At 41.6% G+C, this 22,529-nt stretch overlaps 1 protein-coding gene across 3 annotated transcripts in view; it reads left to right on the top strand.

Annotated features, from left to right (window-relative positions):
* MRTFA (myocardin related transcription factor A) overlaps positions 1-22,529 on the top strand; it is a 101,337-nt gene that overhangs the window by 47,280 nt on the left and 31,528 nt on the right. For 2 of the 3 annotated variants that reach the window (XM_047066807.1, XM_047066806.1), the window contains exon 2: positions 11,050-11,115. In XM_047066807.1, coding sequence (XP_046922763.1) covers positions 11,050-11,115 — 66 coding nt within the window. Of the gene's footprint in view, positions 1-10,797; positions 11,116-22,529 lie in introns of those variants that run through there. The other variant, XM_047066808.1, reaches the window with a different exon arrangement.

The raw sequence follows: 22,529 nt of genomic DNA, 5'->3' as shown, positions 1-22,529 counted from the left end.
TTTGAGCAGTGCCTTACAGATCCTTAGGAAAGTGACCAGTAACACTGAAGTAGCTGGCAGTTGGAGATCTGCCCGCTGCAATTAGAGAAGGACATTACTTCCCTCAGAGGGAGATGAGCAGCTACCCAAAATGAAATGGTGAGCCCCACATTTTGAGGATATGGGAGAGAGTTTGATTTATTTACTTATTTATGCATAATTATTAATTTTTTTTCTTATGACTCTGGCATTAAATGTGATGTGGTAGAAAAAGCACATACTTTGGTATCAGGCCAATCTGTGTTTGAACTCTGTCCCTGCCTCTTAACTAGCTGTGCATAGTTAGTTAGTTAACCTCTTTGAGCCACTGTTTCTTCATCTATAAAATAGAGGTAATACATACCTCAAATAGCTGCTGAGATGAAAGGAGTCACTAAAGCAGTACATCCAACCTAGTGACTGCATAATGTAGGAGTTCAACATATTAGATTCCTCATCTCTTATATCTTCGTTTCCTTCTCAAGAGAGGCCTTTTTCTCGCCTCAGTGCCTTTGCACTTGCTATTTATTTCTGCTGCCTGGAACACTCTTTCTCCAGATCTTTTCGTGGTTTATCATATCATTTAGGTTTCTTTATAAGAGTTATGTGTGTCTCCTCAGAAGGGCCTTCCTTGTGTACTCTGTGTAAAATTATCACCCCAGTCACTCTCTGTTCTCTTATTCTGCTGTATTTTTCTTCATATAATGTGCCACTGGAAATTATAACATAAATAACTTTATTATGTTTTTCCCACTAGGACATATGCTCTGTGAGGGCAAGGATCTCATCTGTCCATTTTACTGCTGTATCATCTAGCATGGGGCCTAGCATATAGTAAGTAGGTCCCTAGTAAATATTAGTTCCATGAATGAATGAATCATTCGACCCAGACTCTTACTAATACCAGGGAAAAACCAGGGAAGAATGCAGGAATGAAGTTGTACCAGGAAGTAGGTGCTTCCTCAGTGTGGATGTTTCTGCCTTGAGAGCCAATTGGGAAGTAGGCCTGTGAAGTTCTCTTGTATCCTTCACCTCCTGTCTCTGGGAGGAGCCCCTTTGAATGACCTTTACATGTGACCACTGTTATCCTGTTAATCTCTATTCCTTTTGGAATTTTAATGTGGGAAGCTTTTAGATTCTAGAGTTCTGAAATGCCATGTACTATTCACTGAAATCACCTGGATTTCCCCCTTCCTAGTAAGTAGGTAGAGCACTTTTTTTTCCAGCGACATCATGCAGAAAGCACTCTTAATAGTGTCATTTTTAAACATGAGGAACTGATCTGTTTTATGAAGGAAGAGAAACACAACATAGAAGAGTGGCTGAGGGCTCTGGCTGTAGATGGAGATGGAGCGGGGTTCCAGTTTCTGCTTTGCCCTTTACCTACTCTGTGACCTTAGGCAAGTTGCTTAATCCGTCTTATGCTCAGTTTCCTCAACTACAGAATAACAAACACTGAAAGTTATTTCAAAAATATCAAGAAACTAAATAGGATAAGCCTTCCAGGTGCCTGGGTATTAGTTAAGCATCCGACTTTTGATTTCGGCTCATGTCGCGACCTCATGGTTCCTGGGATCGAGCCCCAGGTTGGGCTCTGCACTGGCAGTGTCAAGCTGCTCGGGATTCTCTCTCTCTCTCCCTCCCTGTCTCTGCTCCTTTCCCTGCTGGTGCTCGCTGTCTCTCAAAATAAACAAATAAACTTAAAAAAAAATGATAGTACCTTCCACGTAGCTTTGTTTTAAGAATTGAGTAAGATAGCACATGTGTTTTTTCACCATGTTATTATTTCGCAATACAGAGACCTTTTATCTTACATATTTTAGTGCCTTAAGTTAGATTTTCATAAGCTTATCCTTTGCACATCCATGTCAGGGCAGGTATATAAGTAGCCCAGGTTTGCTACCCCAGGAAGATTAAATAGATAATATTTATCAATTTTTGGTATTACTTTGATATGGAAAACAGATTATTCGAGAGATAATTTAACTCATGTTTACACAATATATACAGAGATAAAAGAGAAATTTATCGGATTGCAAAAGGGTTGAATGATTGAGCATATTGATAACCAAGTTTGAAATCTCATAGGTGGTTTTTCATATGCGTGATTTTATCTCTCTTCAGGGTTACATTGTGGTCCATTCTATTTGTTTATGCCACAAATCCTTTTATGTTTTGAGTTTATTAAAAGGCCCATCATTATTCTTCATAACTAATTAGTCTTTTATAGGAATTAATCAGCAATTTCTTTTGTCCAAGAGATGGTAACATTTCAGTTTCAAAAACCTGACCCTTAATATGTTTTAGTAATTGATTCATAAATCTTTCTGAAGGGAGAGTCAAATCAATGGGTTCTTTTAAATAAGCTTTTTATTTTGGAGTAATTTTAGACTTACAAAAAAGTCACAGATAGTACAGAGAGTTCCCATATACCCTTCACCCAGTTGCCCCTAATGTTAGCATGTAACAGTGGTACATTTGTCAAAACTAAGAGGTTAACATTGGTATACTACTAAGTAAATTCCACACTTTATTTGAATTTCAGCTGCTTTCCCACTGATTTTCTTTTTCTATTCCAAGATCCAGTCCAGGATACCACAAGGTGTATGATTTTTAGATGGTGGATCGGTAGGATCCCAGAGAGAGTTAACCATGTTTTTCTTACCTCTCCTTCCTCCTTTTGTCTTACTCTGGATCTGAATTTCTGCAGATCTTTTTTTCTCTGCCAACAGATAAATGACCTTTCTGGGTCCTTTAACTACCATTTCTGTATTGACAGCTTAGAATTTCAGGATCATGCTTTGAACACTCACTATGTATTTCATTTTATTAATGAATGGGTACTGATCCTTCTGTCTTTCGCTGGGTCTTGCCCTTTAGACATACCAGGTTGAATGGAGTCTGAGAGCAGAGGGTGCTTCTTCACTGTCAGAACTACCTTCCAAAAGGAAACAAAGCCCTTCCCTACCCTTTTTCTCCCCTCTCCTCTCTTCTTTTTTTCTTCTCTCCTCCCCCAGCTCCCTCCTGGTCCCCCCTGTCCCAGAACAACATTGGATGTTTTGACATAAGGCCCTTTCATTTTGCAAAGTAAAGCATGTCCTTGGAAGTGTGGTACCAGATTACTAGCCGTGTCTACGGTCCTAGAGAAAAGCTATGTTTTTGTGTTATAGTTTTACAAAGCACTTTTCACATACATTGTGGAACTTTTTTTTTTTAAGTTCAAAGGGCAAGGATTGTTTTTACAAATTGTGTTCTAGTGGGAAAATGGAGGCTAAAAGAAGTTAAGTGACTGGATTAGGTAGCAGCAGAGCCAGGACTGTGTCTTGTGATTCTTTCTCTGATGTTCTTGGTCAGTTCTGTAAGTGTATTGCATCCACTTGGAACTTATGAAATATTCGTATAACCAACCCCATATGTCTTGCTCGCCCCTTTCCCCAGAAATTATAGTTAGGTTGACAGTAAGCTCTTTCTGGTTAAGGGTAGGGCTAATTATAGAATACACTGGGCCTTAAAAATGCTGTTGTTTGTATTAAAAGCACAAAAGCCAGAAACACAGTTTGGTGCAGTGTACATTGTGCTGACCCATTTAGGCCGGTTTCCTAAGTTAAAGGAAGAAAATGAACCATGAAAGGGTCTAAAAAAACTCAGCATCTGGAAAGCTTGAGGAAATCCTCCGTACAACTCAGGAGAGGGAAACAATTCCAGGGATGCTCTCTAGGGTCTGAGAACCAGAAACCAGGAAAGGCCAGGGAAAAGAGCAAGGGAGCGCAGACACCTCTCTTTCTTCTTGTATCTCTCTGGCCTCTATCAGGAAGGACTTGTGAGAAATTACGATAAATAGGGACCCGGACGAGTACTACTTTTTGGGAATGACACCAAGAAATTACGTGAGGGACACCTGCATGGCTTAGTCAGTTAAGCATCCGACTCTTGATTTCAGCCAAGGTCATGATCTCATGTTCGTGGATTCAAGCCCCACATCAGGCTCTGTGCTGACCCAGCAAAGCCTGCTCAGGATTCTCTCTCTCTCCCTCCCTCTCCCTGTCTCTCCCCCTCCCTCCCTCTCTCTCTGCCCCTCCCTGGCTCATGCTGTCTCTCTCAAAAGAAGTAAATAAAAACTTAAAAAAAATTTTTTTTTTAATTACTTGAAACTTTAGTACAGACTGATCATGAGGATAAAATATTTTTAAGACCCCATTTATGGCTTCACTATTCTTACCCCATGTAGAAAAGATCTTGTTTCTCTGTGACTTCCAGTGTTGGGTACTATCACCTTTGCATTCCTGTAGCATCTAAAAAGTAGAGAACTACTTGGATTTTATTATTTTTAAAATTTTTTTAAGGTTTATTTATTTTTGAGAGAGAGAGAGACAGAGTGTGAGCTGGGAAGGGCAGAGAGAGAGAGGGAGACACAGAATCTGAAGCAGGCTCCAGGCTCTGAACTGTCAGCAGGGCTCGAACCCACGAACTGTGAGATATAACCTGAGCTGAAGTCGGAGCTTAACCAACTGAGCCACCCAGGTGCCCTGGACTTTTATTATTTTTAAGGAACCAGTATTTCTTTTTATTATTTATGCATACATGTATATCACCCATAAGACCAGATGACTGGATTTGTCAGGGACCCTTAGAGGGGCATGTGTATTAGCTAAGTTGCATTTTTCTATGACCTTTTAAGTAGAAGTCTGCATTACAGACATCAGGTCTTTCTTTTCTTTTCTTTTCTTTTCTTTTCTTTTCTTTTCTTTTCTTTTCTTTCTTTCTTTCTTTCTTTCTTTCTTTCTTTCTTTCTTTCTTTCTAATTTTTTTAATGTTTATTTATTTTTGAGAGAGAGAGACAGAGCACAAGCAGGGGAGGGGCAGAGAGAGAAGAAAATACAGAATCTGTGCTGTCAGCACAGAGCCAGAGCCCGATGCAGGGCTCGAACCCATGAACCATGAGATCGTGACCTGAGCCGAAGTTGGACGCTTAACTGACTGAGCCGCCCAGGCTCCCCAGACATTTTGAGCTTCTCTTTCCCATTAGGTGTAAGAATTCCATGGGAATGAGAACCACGTCTTTTTCATACTTGTAGTACCCAGTACTCTAGTAGCCAACTGTGGCTTTGAGAGGGCAAAAGATCTTGAATGGATGAATTGAATAATGGGAAGAATCTAACTGCTTAGTTAGGATGTGGTGTCTTGAGTATTTCTTTGAAAGTGCTCTTCACTCTTGTAACCCAGGAAAGTGTAAACACCACTGAAGGCAGTGACTTTGTTCATTGCTGTGTTTCCAGCAGCAAGCAAAATAATCTGGCATATATTAGTAGAACCTCATCTCTCTTGCATGAATGCCTGAGAAGAGTTTTGACAAGAAACTAGGGAAGAACTAAAGGAGGCTTGGATATGAGGCGAATTGGTGTGCTTAACCAACTAGTGTGTGAAGCAAATAAACACAAAGTGAATAAATGACACTGCGTGCCCATAACTTTTTTTTTAAGTTTATGTATTTATTTTGGGGGGGGGCAGGGGCAGAGAGAGGTGGGGAGGGAAAGAATCCCAAGCAGGCTTCTCACTGGCAGTGTGGGGCTTGATCTCACGACTGTGAAATCATGACCTGAACTGAAATCACGAGTCAGATACAACCAGCTGAGCCACTCAGGTGCCCCAATTTATTTATTTTAATACAGTTTGCCCCAAGGTGTCTCTGTGTTTTAAGGAGTTTTGGTATCTTAAATAATTGACTATATATACAGTAGTAAAGAGGATATGTGAAAAGGTGGTTATTACAGAGCATATGGAGGAGAAACTATGAATTCCAGGGTCTGACCTCTCTCATATCCTTCATTCTTTTCTTGTAAAACCTTAATCATAACTTGTACTTTTGATATGTGATTTGCTGTGTGTTTCCCCCCTGGACTGAAAACTTTATATAGGAGCAGAGACCACAGGTGTATCCAGCACTTAACATGGGGCCTGACACATAGTAGTTACTTAGTAAATATTTGTTTGGCGGATGAATGAGAAATGAACAGAGATCTGTGTCTCTATCCTGACTTCCAGTCTGCATTTTGGTGGTGATGCTATAAAGTGACCTAGGCAGCAGAACATGAGGAGTACCCTCTTCTGGGACATCCTTCACCTGTTTTTAATCATATAGTCTAAGGATGGAAGTAGTGAATATTCAGAGAATAGGCTTTGGTTCTAAGTGGTAGGTGATGTGGTTTACAATTTGGGTATCACTAAATGATTTTTTAAGGCATGGGAGATAAACAGGTACAAAATACACCAATAAAATCGGTGTAATTCACTGCTGCAAAGATGAGTATTCTAATTATTAGCATTGCTAAGCTCCCCCTAGGGCTAAAACCCACCCTGTTCCTTCTCTGATCATCCCAGTGAAACAGATTCTCCAGTTTGAAGTTAGAGGTGGTGATGTCTGTTGTTGAATTAAGTTGTATTTGCTTATTTATTCTGGGACTGGTACCTAAAGGTTATGGAGGGGGAAACAGTGGACCAGTTACTAGGAGATCCGGCTTTGGAAATGTCCCTGCAGTCAGAATCTTCCTTGAAGAGGTTTTACTGAACAAAGGATGATGCCAAAGGAGGGTTTTGGTTTTTTTGTGGTCATTCCCGTACTAACCCCCTTCCTATTCTTTTCTGCTTCCCTCATAAATACTTTATCCTCTACTCCAGAAGCCTTTGTGGAATCACTAATGGGTAAATATGAATAAGGGGGAGGACAACCTTCCAAGATGCACATTTCCCTCCCCAGTGAAATCCAGGACCACTGACCAGTGGAAGCCACAGTGCTGGGCTTGAGGGCGCATCACTTACTTTTTGCTGTTTCTTTCTAGTCCTGACTCATGTATTTGTTTGAGGTGTCTGTTTCTGGGACATTACCCCTTGAATGCCATCAACCCACTTCCATGGCCTTACAGGGCAGAAATATATGATGTTTACTCCTTTGCTTTGATTTCCCAGGAAACCAATTATACAAATAGCAATTGATCACCTTTGTTTGAAACAGGTAGAAAACTTGATTAATTCTGATTAATTTCTGATTAATTTTAGAGACACATGATCTATTAAATTTGTGGAATTCAATAACAGTGAAAGGATAAAGACTCATGCATGTACACATATAGGTATTTTTGTTTAGTTTTTATCGACTTGAAGAGTGGAGAAGAAATCTGAATGCTGGTGTATAGTGAATAGAGAGATTTTGTCAAATTCGTACTCTTTTGAATCTACTTGGTCTAGCACTGCCTATGAATATGATCATTTGAACTTGTGTCAGATACTCCTTGGTGATGGCGGGTGTGCATTAAATGTACTAGCACATATGGCTCTTAGGCTGTTTACTATGAGTTATTAAATGATTTCTTCTAAAATGAATAATCCCTAAAGTCTGGACACATAATAGGCATTTTATTTAGAGTGCTTAGAATTGAGAGGAATTAAGTTAGACTAAGGGGAAATTCATATAGATAGCCTATTACTTTGTAGTTGAAAGTTTTAGAAGAAGGATGTGTATATATACACAACCAAACAGATCAATTCTAAAACAAAATCAAGTAGAGACTGACAACTATAGTTTGGAGTTTATTGCTTAGGTCTTCTTTTTTTTTTTTTTTTTTTTTTTAATCCTCCTTATAAACATTGTTCAAATTGGCAGGGGAGGGTTGTGCAATGTATAAAACAGTACCTATCTATAGTCAGGTTGTACCAATACTCCAGACACTACTGATACAGGGTGAATTCTATTATTTGAATGGGGAACTTGGTCAGATTTCAGGTAAGCATGGAGTTTAGAGTTCACTGCTGAGAGGGGACAGGATGGAATTTTCAGATAACTGGACTTTAATTTCATTTAGTTTTACAGATGGAAAGATTTATTAGATAAACTTTCCTCTTTGAGCTAGTAAATTGGCCTTTACTGTGTTCTCCATAGAAAACTTGAGTCATAGACTTTTTGCTCTCATGAGGCAACAAGTTTTTCAGTCAAGAAGTTTGCATAATATCCCTTATGGCCCTATATATAGATGGGTTATTTAGGAGGGCTGCTGATTGGTATTTCAGACTTATTTTTGGATGATGGCCAGAGTTTTCATTAGTTATTATTCCTTTGAAGTGTTCAGACTTACTAAATTGTAAGTAAGTTTCTTAAATTTCTAAATTTCTCTATTCTCACAAATCAAATCAATTTGTTGTATTTAATCATTTTCTGGGGTGCCTGTGTGGCACAGTTGGTTGAACATCTTGATCTTGGCTCAGGTCATGATCTCACAGTTTGTGAGTATCGAGTCCCACATTGGGTTGTGTGCTAATGATGTAGAGCCTGCTTGGGATTCTGTCTCTCCTTCTCTCTGCCCTTCCCCGCTTGTACTCTCACTTGTGCGCTCTCTCTCTCTCTCTCTCTCTCTCTGTCTCTCTCTCTCTCTCTCTCAAAATAAATAAACTTAAAATTTTTTAAAATCATTTTCTAATAGCTCATCTTATACTGGGCTTTAGAAACACTGTATATAAAAGTTGACAGATCTTTTCCCTTTTTTCCTCTTACTTTCTTTGCTCTAAAGAGATGTATAGTATTAAATGCCCATACTCTAGAATCACAAAGACCTGTACTGAATTCTCATGCCAGTACTTTGGAGCTGTGTGACCCAAGGCAAAATTTTGAAGGTCTGATCCTTAGTTTCCTTATCTGTAAAATGGAGATAATAAGTGTACCATCCTCATGGGGCTTTTTTTTTTAATTAAATTAAAAGCATGTCAGTCACTTAACAGGGTCTGACACATAGCAATGCTCGATGACTCCTAGCTATTAACTATTTGCATTTTATTTTTATAATTAATGTTGCTGCTAATCTATGGTTCTAATTTATCTGAAATCAAATTCTTAGATTAATTTAAATTTATTTTACTGAAGTATCACCCAAACTCCTTTGACCTTGGCCTGAACCATCCATTTTCCTCAGTCCCTTTGTCTGTCTCACCAGAGAACCCATCCAGGTGCTCATATTCTATGCCTCTTGTTTCCGCAGCTTCTGGAAGACTCTGGAGAAGCAGAGAAATAAGAAACCCAAGTTCTAGAGTCAGAATGTTTGGGTTCAAATTCTGTTGCACTTCTTATTAGTGGAATAATCTTAGGTACATTACTTCACGCTGGGCCTTATTTTTCTACCTCTAAAATGGGATTAGTAATGCCCATGTTTGTCCGTAGTGGGGTGTTAGATTAAATGAGTTAAAACGTTAGAGGACATGGAACGATGTTTGGCACAGAGCACACTTTCTATAAATGCCACTAGTGTGGCTGTTGTTTTATCCATTTATTTTGCAAGGCTTTAGGTGTTAATTTATAAAAAAATAATAGTTATAATCTCTTGATTAGATCTCTCAGACTATATGTATTACCATTTTGAGATATAGTTGAATTCAAGAAACAATTATTAAATGCTTACTGTGTATTAAGTACTATGGAGGGCATATAGTAATAAGATATTTTCTCTGCCCTCCAGGAGTTTATAAACTGGTAGGAGAGATAACTACATTCAGGGGTAACTATTACACAGAGTAAACTATTACTATACTTTCTATAACAGATAAAAGGTAGTTGCCAGGAGGTCTAGAGTAATTCTGCATGCTGGGGAGTCAGGAAGGTCAGATGGAAAGGGTAGGTATTTCCATGTGAAGTGAATAAACAGGCCAGTACATGAGACTTGAGGAAGAGTCATTAGACAGCCTTGATTGGGGTGCTTACAGTGGGAGAGCCCGGGAGTGCTCAGTGCAACATAGCAAAACTGTGGCACCAGTAACTTGGTAAGAGGAGGAGTGTGAGGGAGGTGGAGGAGTTGAAGTTGGCTCAAAAATTTTAATACTAGTTCAGGAGTCAGGGAGTGGGGGGCTTTGCAGATAGTGCTTCCATTTAGAGAAGTGAGGATGGAAAGTGGGTTAGGTTTTTGGGAGAAAGACACGTTCTACTTTGGACCTGCTGAATTTGAGATGTAGTCAGGAGCCTAGTTAGAGTTCTGCCACTCTTGGAGGCATTCTTAAAAACTGCTCTATGAATGGAAAAGGCAGGTACTTAAGGGAACGTGATTCCTAATAGATGCAGGTCTCCCTCACATGTGACTTGTAGAGACCTTACAGTTGCAGACTTCTCATGTAAGGGGAGTCTCCCTGGTTCAGGATCCTCCTAGCCCTCCTCCTCTGAACATGTTCACACTTAGCCTTTGAATGCAGGCTGTGCCGTGGTCATTCTGCGTGGTGTGCAGTGGGAATGCCCTTTAGGTTTCATTGGCATTTGAAATAGAGATCACTGACTTTTAACTTCATAAAAATGCCTATGGAGTTGTTTCATTAGGTGATTAGAGTAGAAATAGGAGAAATACTCGTCGCCCTCTCCTAGCCCACGTGCGCTTTGACTCATGTAGCTTGGTGGTTCCACCTCAACAGAAAAAAAAGCTCTAAATGAAAGTAAGAGGAAGAAAAGAGTTATATTAATGGTAAAATGTTTTCTGGTCGAGAGAAATGCGTTGCTCAGTTAAAAGTACATGTAATTTTTAGATGCAAAAGAAAAGATTTTACAAGTAACCAATACTTCCTGATCTGTGTGAATACCGTGTCTTTGCTGCACTCATGGTGGTAAACACATGCTACCAGGAAGACAGTGTAGACCATCTAGAAAGCCTTTCCTGCTGGGTGTTGGTCCTCATTATATTTCCTTTGAGTTAAGAACTTGTGTTTTTTTAGTCTTAGGAGGAGGATACAGTGTTGTAGGAGGTTTTGAGCAAGAGGCAAGACTTTGGTACTTTGTGGATTGTTATCGCCCTGCAAGACCCTTCGCAACTTCCTCTCGCCGCCCACAGCAGAATACGGAAACCCTGCTGTATCAGGCCACTTCTGCAATTATAGACAGTCCCAGTTAAAGGGACCCTTCTTTCACACTACACCCTTCTGTGCGGGAGACCTTCTCTGCATTTGACAATGTGTCTTTTGTGGTGGAATGCCCAGCTGAACCTCTATGTCTCCTCTCTCTTTGCCACCCTGCAGTGCTGCAGTTGAAGCTCCAGCAGCGCCGGACTCGAGAAGAACTGGTGAGCCAAGGGATCATGCCGCGTAAGTGCCTCTCTCTCTTTCTCTCAGCGTTTGATAGAGTTGCGTTTTCAACATGGCTCGCATGCCTAGTGTGCTGTGGGAAGGATCTAACAAAACGAGGGCGAGGGCGACAGATTTCATTTGTCACCTTCTTTCTTGTGCTTTTCCAAGTTCCGGGGCTTTCAGTCACTAATAGTTAACTGCCCTTATTGATCAGGTTCAGTGAAACAAACAGCATGAGGTTTACTGGTGCCATTGAACCATCCTTAGCTTTTGAATTGCACCTTTCAGGGGTTTCTACTCCCTATTACACTTCCCTTTTAGAAGGAGCAAATCTTGAGCTGGGGTATTGTGAGGAAGAACCTACCTCTTGCATGTGTTTTGCCTTAGGTGTTTAGGTTCTTGGGAAGGGAAAACCCTTTTCTACCTGGTATTTTATTTTGAATCAACTGTGGTTTTCTTTAGAGTGAGATTCTCAGATACCCTATGGCTGGCATGGGTGTGATTGTGCTTGTGGGGTTCTTGCAGAGCTGGGTTTACTGGGTGCACAACTCACTACATCACTTGGGGAGAAATGAAACCGACATTGGAATCTGTGAGAAGTAAGAAAATTTGCTTTTTATACCAACAGCATTATAAAGTGGAAACTGGCACCAGCAAGATTTTGCTCTTTTTGACATCTCTTTTTAAGTCATCAGTGGAGAACTTAAGCTTTCCCTTCTTTCTTTTCTCTTGTGTGTTATTGCTACTTGGACACACCCTAATGAAGTTAAAATAAAAAAAAAAAAAGGAAAAAGTCCTATAACAGAGTCCGTAAGTCTCTAGCTTCATAGAGAGAGAACTGATGTTTTTCACCTTAATGCAGCATTGACCTGCTGCCACTGTATTTTCCTAATTCTCATTCACTTACTCACTCAGAATATTTGGGAACCTATATGTGCCCATTGATGGAGCAAGATAAATCCAGCTCCTGCTCTCAGGAGCTTTATGTTTAAAAGGAGAATAGTGATAGTACACAGGGAGACAAATAAAGAAGATAATTTCAGAACATGGAAATTACGTAATTTCCAAGTTTGTTACGATGTAAGCTAACTGGCTGGTGTGGAATAATAGGAATGAGATGGGGTTACTTTGGATAAAGATGGTCAGGAAAGGCCTCCGTGAGGAGGAAATATGTGAGCTGAGGTCTGAAGGATGAGATGGAGTCAGCCGTGCAGAAGCAGGCAGAGGGCCATGGGAAAGGGAGAACAAGCATAAGAGCCTAGTGCAGGTAAGAGCCAGTTTGAAACGTTTGAAAACATCAAGGAAGCCAGCGTGGCTGGGGCCTGGTGAGTGAAGGGAGAGCAGGCCAAGTTAAGATTGGCAGGGTGGGCGGGGCTAAAATGAGAGCCTATCAACTGCACGGAAGAGGTGGGTTTTATTTTCGGTACAGTGTGAAGCCCTTGAAGCCCTTTAAGCGAGTGAGGATGGGATTTGATTCAGGGCATGGTAATGGCAGGTCCATTTCTAAGAGCTAGAACCTTATAGCAGCTGTAAGGAATCTGAGGTCTGTTTCTGTCCTAAGCATCAGCCAGGAACTTAAGTCTCAAATTCAGCTTTGGGTTTACTGCAATTAACTACCAAACCATTTACCCACATTATGCTGCAATCTTCTCTGGCTTTCCAGTGAAGGACATCCCCCCCCCCCCCCCCACACACACACCTTAAAGAGTCAAGAGCAGATGGCTTGTGCAGTGGATCAATAATGTGATCAGGTAGGGCAGTGATGTGCTTTACAAAACACTCCAGATCTGCCTCTCTAGAAACCTTTGTAGAGGGACAGGTCACTCAGAGTCTCATCTCCTTGTCCCTTTCACCAAGGACATCATGTGTTTTATGTCTTCTCTGTGCCCAGGGTAGTCTTAGAGAGATTAAAGAAATTTGAGGCAAATTAGTTACCTGCCCTCAAGACATTTAACAGTTTATTTGGGTGGCTAAAATCCACCAATGCACAAAATAAAGAGCAATTCAGCATCCTGTGGGGTGCTGACTAATTACAGTACAAGTTCTGAGAGCATAATGCTACTTCTCAGGATCTGTAAGATGTTCAGTGTCTAAAAGCCTTGCATTCTCCCACCTGTCTTTCACTTGGTACCAGGGGCTACTATAGATCAATATGATTTATTGGGTACAGTCCTCCTGTTTAGCATTTCTTGTAGTATTCTCTGTTGTTAAGACAAATGATGCTTCACTTACTGCAGTTGCTTATAGATTTCCCTCCAACTGCACTGTGAGCTCCTTGAGAAAGTAACTTATTTATATTCCTGTCTCTAGTGCCTGGCACTGAATGAATGAATCAAGACATTCGGTTGTAAAGTGTGATATGTGTGTGTGTGTGAATGACAGACACACAGAAGCAGATACTACTCTGTTGCAAACTCGTTGGAATTCTGGGCATGGAATTTGGAATGACACTTCTATCAGGAGCGCAGGTTCTAAAATGTTTTGAATATCTAATCGTATACTCTGTGTTGTTCTCTGTATCTGTGAAGTGAGAATAATTGTGCTTCTTGTAGGATTAGAAGTGATTTGCCTCTGTGAGAATACAGCATCTTCCTCCTACCAAGAACCACCTTTGGCTATGGACACAGTCTTGGTTTTCAGCTTTTCTAGTGAAGGAAGTAGGTAGCAAACTCTTAGATTATGGGAGCTCTAGAATGTTGATGCTTGGGAATAGTTTCAGGTGTGAAATTCCCTGTTCACCTACATACCTGGTGATACACAGATAGGTCCTGAGTTCACAAAGCTGAGGGTTTTTGTTTGTTTTTTGGGTTTTTTTGTTTTTTGTGTTTTTTGGTTGTTTTTTTTTTTTTTTTTGCCAACTGTGCACCCTCTGAGTGAATCTTCTTCCTTACCATAGTCCTGTGCTCTCTACCCTTACTCTTGTTGTAACCTCCAACACCCTGTGCCTCCCTGACCTCCCCACTACCTGCCATCTTCTACCAGCCCCACTTCTCACCCTCCAGTCCACATCTTTCAAAGAAAACCTGAGCAGTGCTGGAGACAACTTGTAAGTGACCAGCAAGTTGTTGTTGATTATTGGAGATTTGGAGACCTGAACAAGTAATCTGGTTGGAAGGGCCTATTTCTTTCCCATCTTGCTAGCCTGAGGAGTTTCTATAAAGCGTGTTTATATGTAAGTTTGCTGTACAACTTAGGAAGTAGGTAGGGCCTCAAACTGGGGAAAGGAGTGGTGTAGTCATGGCTGCATTTTGCCTCATCATTTCTGTGTTTATATCTTTTATCAAGTTCTTCTCATTCCAATCTTATTTATAGCTCTGGGAAGAAAAGCCCACCCACCTCATCTCCCAGAATACTCCTACACAGTTGCCACGTAGGACTGGCTTTCAGTTCTGACAGCGTATCTGTAGGACACCATGTCTTCAATGGCTCCCTTTGCACTCAGGGTGGTTGAGGTTCTGCATATCATTCTAAGTTGGAGTATGACCTTTCATAAAGTGTAGGGAATTAAAGAATCTCCCAATCCCACTGCTGCTTGATGTGCTCCGTTCATGGCATCTAAACTATGGGGTTTGGAAGTTGGTTTCTGATGTGTGTTTTAAACAGGATCACGGGGCGCCTGGGTGGCGCAGTCGGTTAAGCGTCCGACTTCAGCCAGGTCATGATCTCGCAGTCCGTGAGTTCGAGCCCCGCGTCAGGCTCTGGGCTGATGGCTCAGAGCCTGGAGCCTGTTTCTGATTCTGTGTCTCCCTCTCTCTCTGCCCCTCCCCCGTTCATGCTCTGTCTCTCTCTGTCCCAAAAATAAATAAACGTTGAAAAAAAAATAAAAAAAAATAAACAGGATCACTTCCCAGCATCTGTCATTCTCATCATGTAAATAAGTGTCTCACATTTAACACTATATAAGCCCTACCAAATACAGAGTGCCAGATAACAAAGGATTACATAATCCAGGCCCTGAGCTTTCTTTAATAATGTCTGAAGCGCCACATATCTTGAGGGAAAGGAGAGATGGCACAGATAGGAAACTGATGTTCAAGTCCAAAGAGTAAGCCCAGCAATGCTGCTGTACCCAGAATGAAGACTTCTAGAAGAGACGGGTCTTGTGTGCTACACTTTGTTCTCAGACAGAACTTCCCCCACAGCCTTCCTTTCTCTTTGACATTTAAAGGTGTACAAGGTCATAAGGTTTAGGTGAAAATTAAGAAAAATGTTCTGGCAGTGAGAGCTGCTGCAGAGGAATAACCTTTTAAAGGAAAACACGAACATTCTCCTGATCCCAGACAAATGAGAAAAAAGTTTCCTGTAATCTTTCTGAATATGAAAGAAGAACTTTGTCTGCTTCTTCCTTCTTAGCCTTTTGTTAGTCTATTGTGAATCCTTGAGGAAAGCATGGAGTAGCATGTTTCTAATGCTGTAATTAACCCTCAGTTCATTATTTTCCCATGTGCATGTAGTAGAAAAACCTTGGTACCTTGGCAAGCATGTGAAGAAATCAGTTTTTGTCCTGTAGATTCTCTAAGAACCTTGCTCCATTGCTTGAGTGAGCTTGTTTTTTCACTTTATTATTTTTTTTTTAAGTTTATTCATTTATTTGAAAGAGTGAGCATGAGCAGGGGAGGGTTAGAGAGAGGGGGAAAGAGAGAATCCCAAGTGGAGTCCACACTGTCAGGGCAGAGCCTGGTGCAGGGCTTGAACCCATGAACTGTGAGATCATGACCTGAGCTGAAGTTGGAGGTTTAACCAACTGAGCCACCCAGGTGCCCCAATTTTTTCACTTTAAATGGCATTTCTGTGCAGCCAGCCAGTGCCATTGGTGACACTTAACCACTGAATGGTTAGGAGAATCCAAAGAGTGCGAAGGCAACACAGTGCAGAGAGGGCAGCCACTTGGTATCAATCCAGAAGCCTCTCAAACTACCTAGCCCCTGAAGGGTGCTCAAACATGTGGCTAAGTGAAAAAGTGAGCAAATTGGTCTGTTTTGACTGGATCATACAAACAGGCCCTGTGTATCTCACATTGAAACTGGAAAGAACGGCTTTATGTAATGAGGTCCCACCACTCTGTACTTTTAATAAACTTTGCCATATCTTGACTCCCTAACCTTTAGTTCTGCAGCTTAATCCCTTTGTCATGGTTCAGCTGTCATTGTTAGCCAAGTGATACATACACATAGAGACAGTGTGGCCCTGTTGTAGCACTCATATCTGTTATTTTAACTGGGCCCCAGTGTTAGCTGGAAATCTCCTGTTCATCTGATTATAGCAATCTCTGCACCAAGAAGACATTTTTTTTTAATTTATTTTTAAGTTATTTTGAGAGAGAGCGAGAGCATGAGTGGGATAGGAGTGGGGGGGGGGGGAGAGAATTCCAAGCAGGCTTTGCGCTGTCCTCGCAGGGCCCAACTCGGGGCTCCAACTCACAAACTGTTGAGATCATGACCTGAGCCGAGATCAAGAGTCAGACACTTAACTGACTGAGCCACCCAGGCACCCCAAGAAATTTCTTTTAAATTCTAACAAGAGGTTTTTTTAATGGCTTGCAGTATCAGGATTGATTACTATGATCCCTTTGTCTTGGAAGCTGAATTTCTTCTTAATAATAATTTTTATTTGTAACTTGGGAATCGTTACTAATAATATTTTTTACCAAATGTACAAACTGAGTTTCCAGATTCTTTTTCTTTAGTACAAATGGGTCAAATCCATTTTGGTAAAGCTCTTTTAAAACTGATTTTTGTTTTTGTAAACTCTAAGAGAATAAACCAACCTCCTGAAGCCTCAGAGTTTCTTGTAATGAGAAAGAGGCTATAATTTAACTCTGTCATCTAGTAACTTGGTGATGGCATGGGATCTTTTCCCCAAGTTACTAGAATTCAAAAGAACTAGCCGCTAGACCAGCCCTGTCCAATAGCACTGTCAACAGTGATAGAAATATTATGTAACACTAGCCACTATCCACATGGGATGTTGAGCACTCAAAATGTGGCTAGCTTGAGTGAAGAGCTAAATTTTTTAAAAATGTCTATTTATTTTGAGAGAGGGAGAGAGAGAGAGAGAGAGAGAGAGAGAGAGAGTGTGTGTGTGTGTGTGTGTGTGTGTTGTATGCCTATGTGTGTGTGTGGGAGGGGGGAGGGAGGGAGGGAGGGGGGGAGAGAGAATCCCAAGCAGTCTCTGTGCTGTGAGCACAGAGCCCAACGCAGGGCTCGATCTCATGAACCATGAGATCATGACCTGAGCTGAAATCAAGAATCGGACGCTTAACCAACTTTGCCACTCAGGTGCCCCAAGAGCTGAATTTTTAACTTTAACTAATTTAAATTTAAATAGTCACATATGGATGGTGGCTATTATATTAGTGGAATTTTACACCTTACTCTCCCACTTAGGAACAAGGTGACTTTGGGCAACTCAGTTAACTTTTCTGAACTCAACTTCTACTTTTATAAAAAAGGGATAATAACTCTTCTTACGTATCCACAGAGTTAGTTTGGAAATAAATGAGGCGATATATTGTTCATGCTTTTGAAGTATAGGCACTGTTATTCTCAAGAATGAGAGGAGCATTAGCTTGGCTCTATCATCTCGTGAATCTGAAAGCAGTATACACACACACACACACACACACACACACACACATCTTATTAATTTCTCTCAAAACCAATGTTTGGGAACAGGAACTATTTTTCAATAAATAACCTCTTATTTGCATTTTCATCTTTACAACAGTTGCTGAAAATTATTGAGTCAGAGAACCACTAGCCAACATGGTACTCTGTTAAGACTGTTTCCATTTTGGTTGTATAGTAACAGGACTATCATTTTATTAGCTTTCTGTCTCCATGGCAGTGGATGTTTCTTTTTTACTCTCTCTTAAAACAAATAAATAAGTGGGTTGGAAATAGTGTTTTTTAAAATCTCTGGGCAACTTGCCAGGAGACAGAAATGTTCACCAGTGGGGACACAGAGGTGATTTCAGGAGAGATGAGGGTCTGGTTTGAGTCTGGGTTGCCCTTTTCTTTTTTTTTTTTTTTTTTTTAATTTTTTTTTCAACGTTTATTTATTTTTGGGACAGAGAGAGACAGAGCATGAACGGGGGAGGGGCAGAGAGAGAGGGAGACACAGAATCGGAAACAGGCTCCAGGCTCTGAGCCATCAGCCCAGAGCCTGACGTGGGGCTCGAACTCACGGACCGCGAGATCGTGACCTGGCTGAAGTCGGACGCTTAACCGACTGTGCCACCCAGGCGCCCCTGCCCTTTTCTTTTTAAAACTTAGGTCTAAGTTGACAAAATTATAGGCTTCCTGGAAATGTCATTTGTCTTGCTTTTTAAGTGAAGTGTTACAGTGTTCAAGGCTTGTGAAGTGTTACAGTGTTCAAGGCTTCTGTCTCAGTGGGTACTTTGTAGATTCTGAGTCTAGGTGGGAGCAGAGGTGAGTGCAGATCTGCACCTCGGCTTCTGTCATTTCCCATTTGCTCCAGTCCACTTGGGAGTGGCTAGAAGCTCTGTGGCAGTCTGAACTGCTGTCCCTATGAGCCAGAGAAATTTGGCCAAGATGCAGCCCATGTCCCTCTCCAGTAAGAACCCAGAAAAGGCATTCCCCAAGCCCCAATTTTTGCCCACTGCCTCTGGTCTAGTCTATGCCCTCAGGCTCATGCTTCCTTCCTTTTTCTTTTTTTTTAATTTTTAATTTTTTTTTTTTTTAAACAGAGAGAGAGCTCAAGCAGGAGAGAGGGGCAGAAGGAGAGGGAGAGAAAGAGAATCTTAAGCTTGATTTGGGGCTCAGTCCCATGACCCTAGGGTCATGGCCTGGCCAAAATCAACATTCGGGTATTCATTTGACTAAGCCACCCAGGCGCCCTCACGCTTCTTTTAGATACTGACTCTCACAAATATTCTTGCAACTCATTTGGCTCTTTTGTTTATTTTGTTTATTTTGTTTTTTTTAATTTCATTTATTTATCTAGAGAGAGAGAGAAAGCATGAGCAGGGCAGGGGCAGAGAGAGGGAAAGAGAATCCCGAGCAGACTCCACCCTGTCACCACAGAGCCTGACGTGGGGCTCAAATTCATGAACGGTGAGATCATAACCCGAGCAGAAATCAAGAGTCGGACGATTAATGGACTGAGCCACCCAGGTGCCCTCCATTTGGCTCTTTAGATATATAAATATCTTTGTTTGAAAGAGCTAGTTGCCTTTTCTTTTTTTTCTTTAATTAAAAAAATGTTTATTAATTTACTCTTTTGGGGGGGGGGCGGGGGCAGCAGGGCAAGGAGTGATCAGAGAGCAAGGGAGAAAGAGAATCCCAAGCAGGCTTCACACTCAGCACAGAGCTGGACACTGGGTTCAGTCCCGTGAACCACGAGATGACCACCTGAGCCAAAATCAGAGTTGGATTCTTAACCGACTGAATCACCCAGTGCCCCTAGTTGCCTTTTTCTTTTAAAAATTGAGATATAGTTGACATATAACATTATATTAGTGTCAGGAGTACAATATAGCCTTTTTTTTTTTTTTTTTAAGATGCAGTGAACACTGCCTGATTGAGATGATGTTTCTTCAGCTTGGAAGTGTGACCCTTTCACTGTAGTTGAATGTCAAGTTTACATGGCATTTGAGAAATACCAGTGTAAACATGTGTCCTAGGATTGGTGCTAATATGATCCCTAAACCTGAAGCTGAGAGAAAATTGTGTGAGACACATGGCCTCAGCAGTTTTGTCTCAGGAGACCAGCTGAGTGTATCACTCCTGGGTGTTAAATGTTGCATTTCTGATAGATGTCAGCGACCTCATCTCTCTTCCTGCTATTGTAGGATTTCTTTTCTCAGTGGTTAGTGACTAGCCTCAAACCTCCTCCTTGGCCAGTTGGTAACAGATCCTAAAATAGGACTCTAGAGTGAGTTGTATGTTTATGTTCTGAGCATATTCATTGTTGAATTCAATGAAGAATTTTAATAGGAAGCTCTGTTGAACAGGCCATCAAAAGTAGCCTTCTTGGGGCGCCTGGGTGGCGCAGTCGGTTAAGCGTCCGACTTCAGCCAGGTCACGATCTCGCGGTCCGTGAGTTCGAGCCCCGCGTCAGGCTCTGGGCAGATGGCTCGGAGCCTGGAGCCTGTTTCCGATTCTGTGTCTCCCTCTCTCTCTGCCCCTCGCCCGTTCATGCTCTGTCTCTCTCTGTCCCAAAAATAAATAAAAAAAACGTTGAAAAAAAAAATTAAAAAAAAAAAGTAGCCTTCTTGATATGGGTTCTTGATACAATTTAATATCTAAAAAGTACAGTAGAAAAAAAAGGGTGGGGGTTGGTGTCTGGGTGGCTCAGTTGGTTAAGCGTCCACACTTGATTTCAGCTCAGGTCAAGATCTCACAGTTCGTGAGTTCAAGCCCCACATCAGGCTCTGCACTGACAGCTCAGAGTGTGCTTGGGATTCTTTCTCCCTCTCTCGGTGCCCCTCCCATGCATGCTTTCTCTCTGTGTCTCAAAATAAATAAAAACTTAAAAGAAATTACAGTGGATATTCAGTTTTATTTAATAATTCTTGAAGTGTCTGAGATAGCCAAGGCCAACTTCTTTTCAAGGTAATAAATGGAGTAAAGGAGTTTATAAAAGTCACTTGTTGAAGCTACTCACAGAATTTACCTGTACAATTACAAATGTAAAGAATCACACTCAGGGTGCCTGGGTGGCTCAGTTGGTTAGGCGTCTGACCTCAGCTCAGGTCATGATCTTGCAGTTCATGGGTAAAAACCCCACATCAGGCTCTGTGCTGACAGCTCAGAGCCTGGAGCCTGCTTCGGACTCTGTGTCTCCCTCTCTGTCTGCCTCTCTCCTGCTTGCTCTCTGTCTCTCCCTCAAAAATGAATAAACATTAAAATTAAAAAAAAAAAAAAAAAGAATCACACACTCAAGGGGGCTGTGATAGTGTCTGACAATGTGGCGACTTAACATTTTCAGCCCAGTGGGATGCTAGCTGCAGAAAGGGCACAGGTGATTTGGAGCTTTTTCCTACGCAGGTGACTTAAGCATATTGATTACGGGGCTTCAGTAAGAAATAGTAGCTTTTGGGTGTGTGTGTGCTTCAGCAGGGAGCATGCAGCAGTGTGGTCACTGGTCCAGAGCACTGGACTGGACTGCGATGTGAGAGCCACATATAAATATGGCTGGCATGTATGTCAAAGGGAAGCTCAGAAGGCCAAGTTCACAATATTTGGCCCCTCATATTCTAACCTTTAGGAATTCAGTGTACCTGTTGATAATTCATCATGTAAAAGATTGCATCCTGACCTTTTCTTCCCAGTCTTAGGTCTCTTTCGCTGTCAGTGGGTCAGGGTTGCGAGACTGAAACAGCTTGCACTCCTGGGAAGGAAAAAGATTCAGCATTCTGAGTCTCTACTTTTACATTTATTCTTGGTTGTTGGCTTTCCTGCTGGTTTGGGTGGGGATGACAACTCAGATGCCAAAACAGTGGTGGTGGCGAGCCTGATACCAAAACAGGATGTACATGAAGCACGTTTTCTGTTAGTTTGGATTCTTGCTTGCACCAGAATGTGTGATCCCTTCCGCATACCCCACCACCCCAGCTCGCTCTTTGACTCACATGGACTTGGACTTAGTTCTGGTTTTCATTGTCATGGCCAGTCCCTGGAACTGTCAACACAACTCTTTAGTTAATGGTCTTTGTTGCAAGAATTGGAGGCATTTTGATTGGACAGCTAAAAACAGTTAAGACAGAAAATGAAGTCAGGCCCAGTTAGCTCTCAGCATTTGATTCCACATGCTTGCTGTTTGCTGCAGGAGGATGGCACAGAAAAAAAGTGAAAACAGTACCAATGCCTCAAATTTAACAGCTTCTAGCAGCTGGCGGAGCACTTTCTCTTTAATGCTAACAGCCGTCAGTGTGGAGGTTTGTATAATTGCCACCTCCTCGATGAGGCTCTTGAGGCTGGCTCAGGGGTCATGTGACTTGCCCACAGTCACACCACCACCGAAGGACAGAGGCAGCGCCAGTCTGGTCTCCTGGCTCCAAAGCCCATGCTAATCCCTGAAGGTCACAGTCTAATGGTTCTCAGTGACGTAGGAGTTTTATGAGATAGCCTGTCATACTTTCCTCTGCAGCTTCAGTATTGAAAATTGAAAACAGCATCAGATCAGGACCCATAGTTGAGGAAGTAAGGTAAGGTGAAAGTTGGTAGTGGGGGTGAGAGTAACCCCGTCATTTTTGAGCCCCTTCCCCGCCCCCCCCCCATGAAATTGCTTCCAAATTGCTGCTCCTGTCTGCTGCTGTGGGGCTTAAAGGCCGTGGACATCTTTCCACTTCCATCATCATAACCCTTAGTTAAATCAGAGACTCCTGATTTCTCTTGTGCCATTGGTACTCCTTAGAAAATCTTACGTGTCCCTTCACCACACAGTTGCCCAGACAAGTTCCCAGGATT

This window comes from Lynx rufus, unplaced genomic scaffold, assembly GCF_022079265.1.
Source record: "Lynx rufus isolate CCGP_SWC_20201006 ecotype Redwood Valley unplaced genomic scaffold, mLynRuf1.p SCAF_7, whole genome shotgun sequence".
NCBI lineage: Eukaryota > Metazoa > Chordata > Mammalia > Carnivora > Felidae > Lynx > Lynx rufus.
Note: the sequence above shows the minus strand (reverse complement) of the source record. Positions and strands in the feature narration are given on the sequence as shown.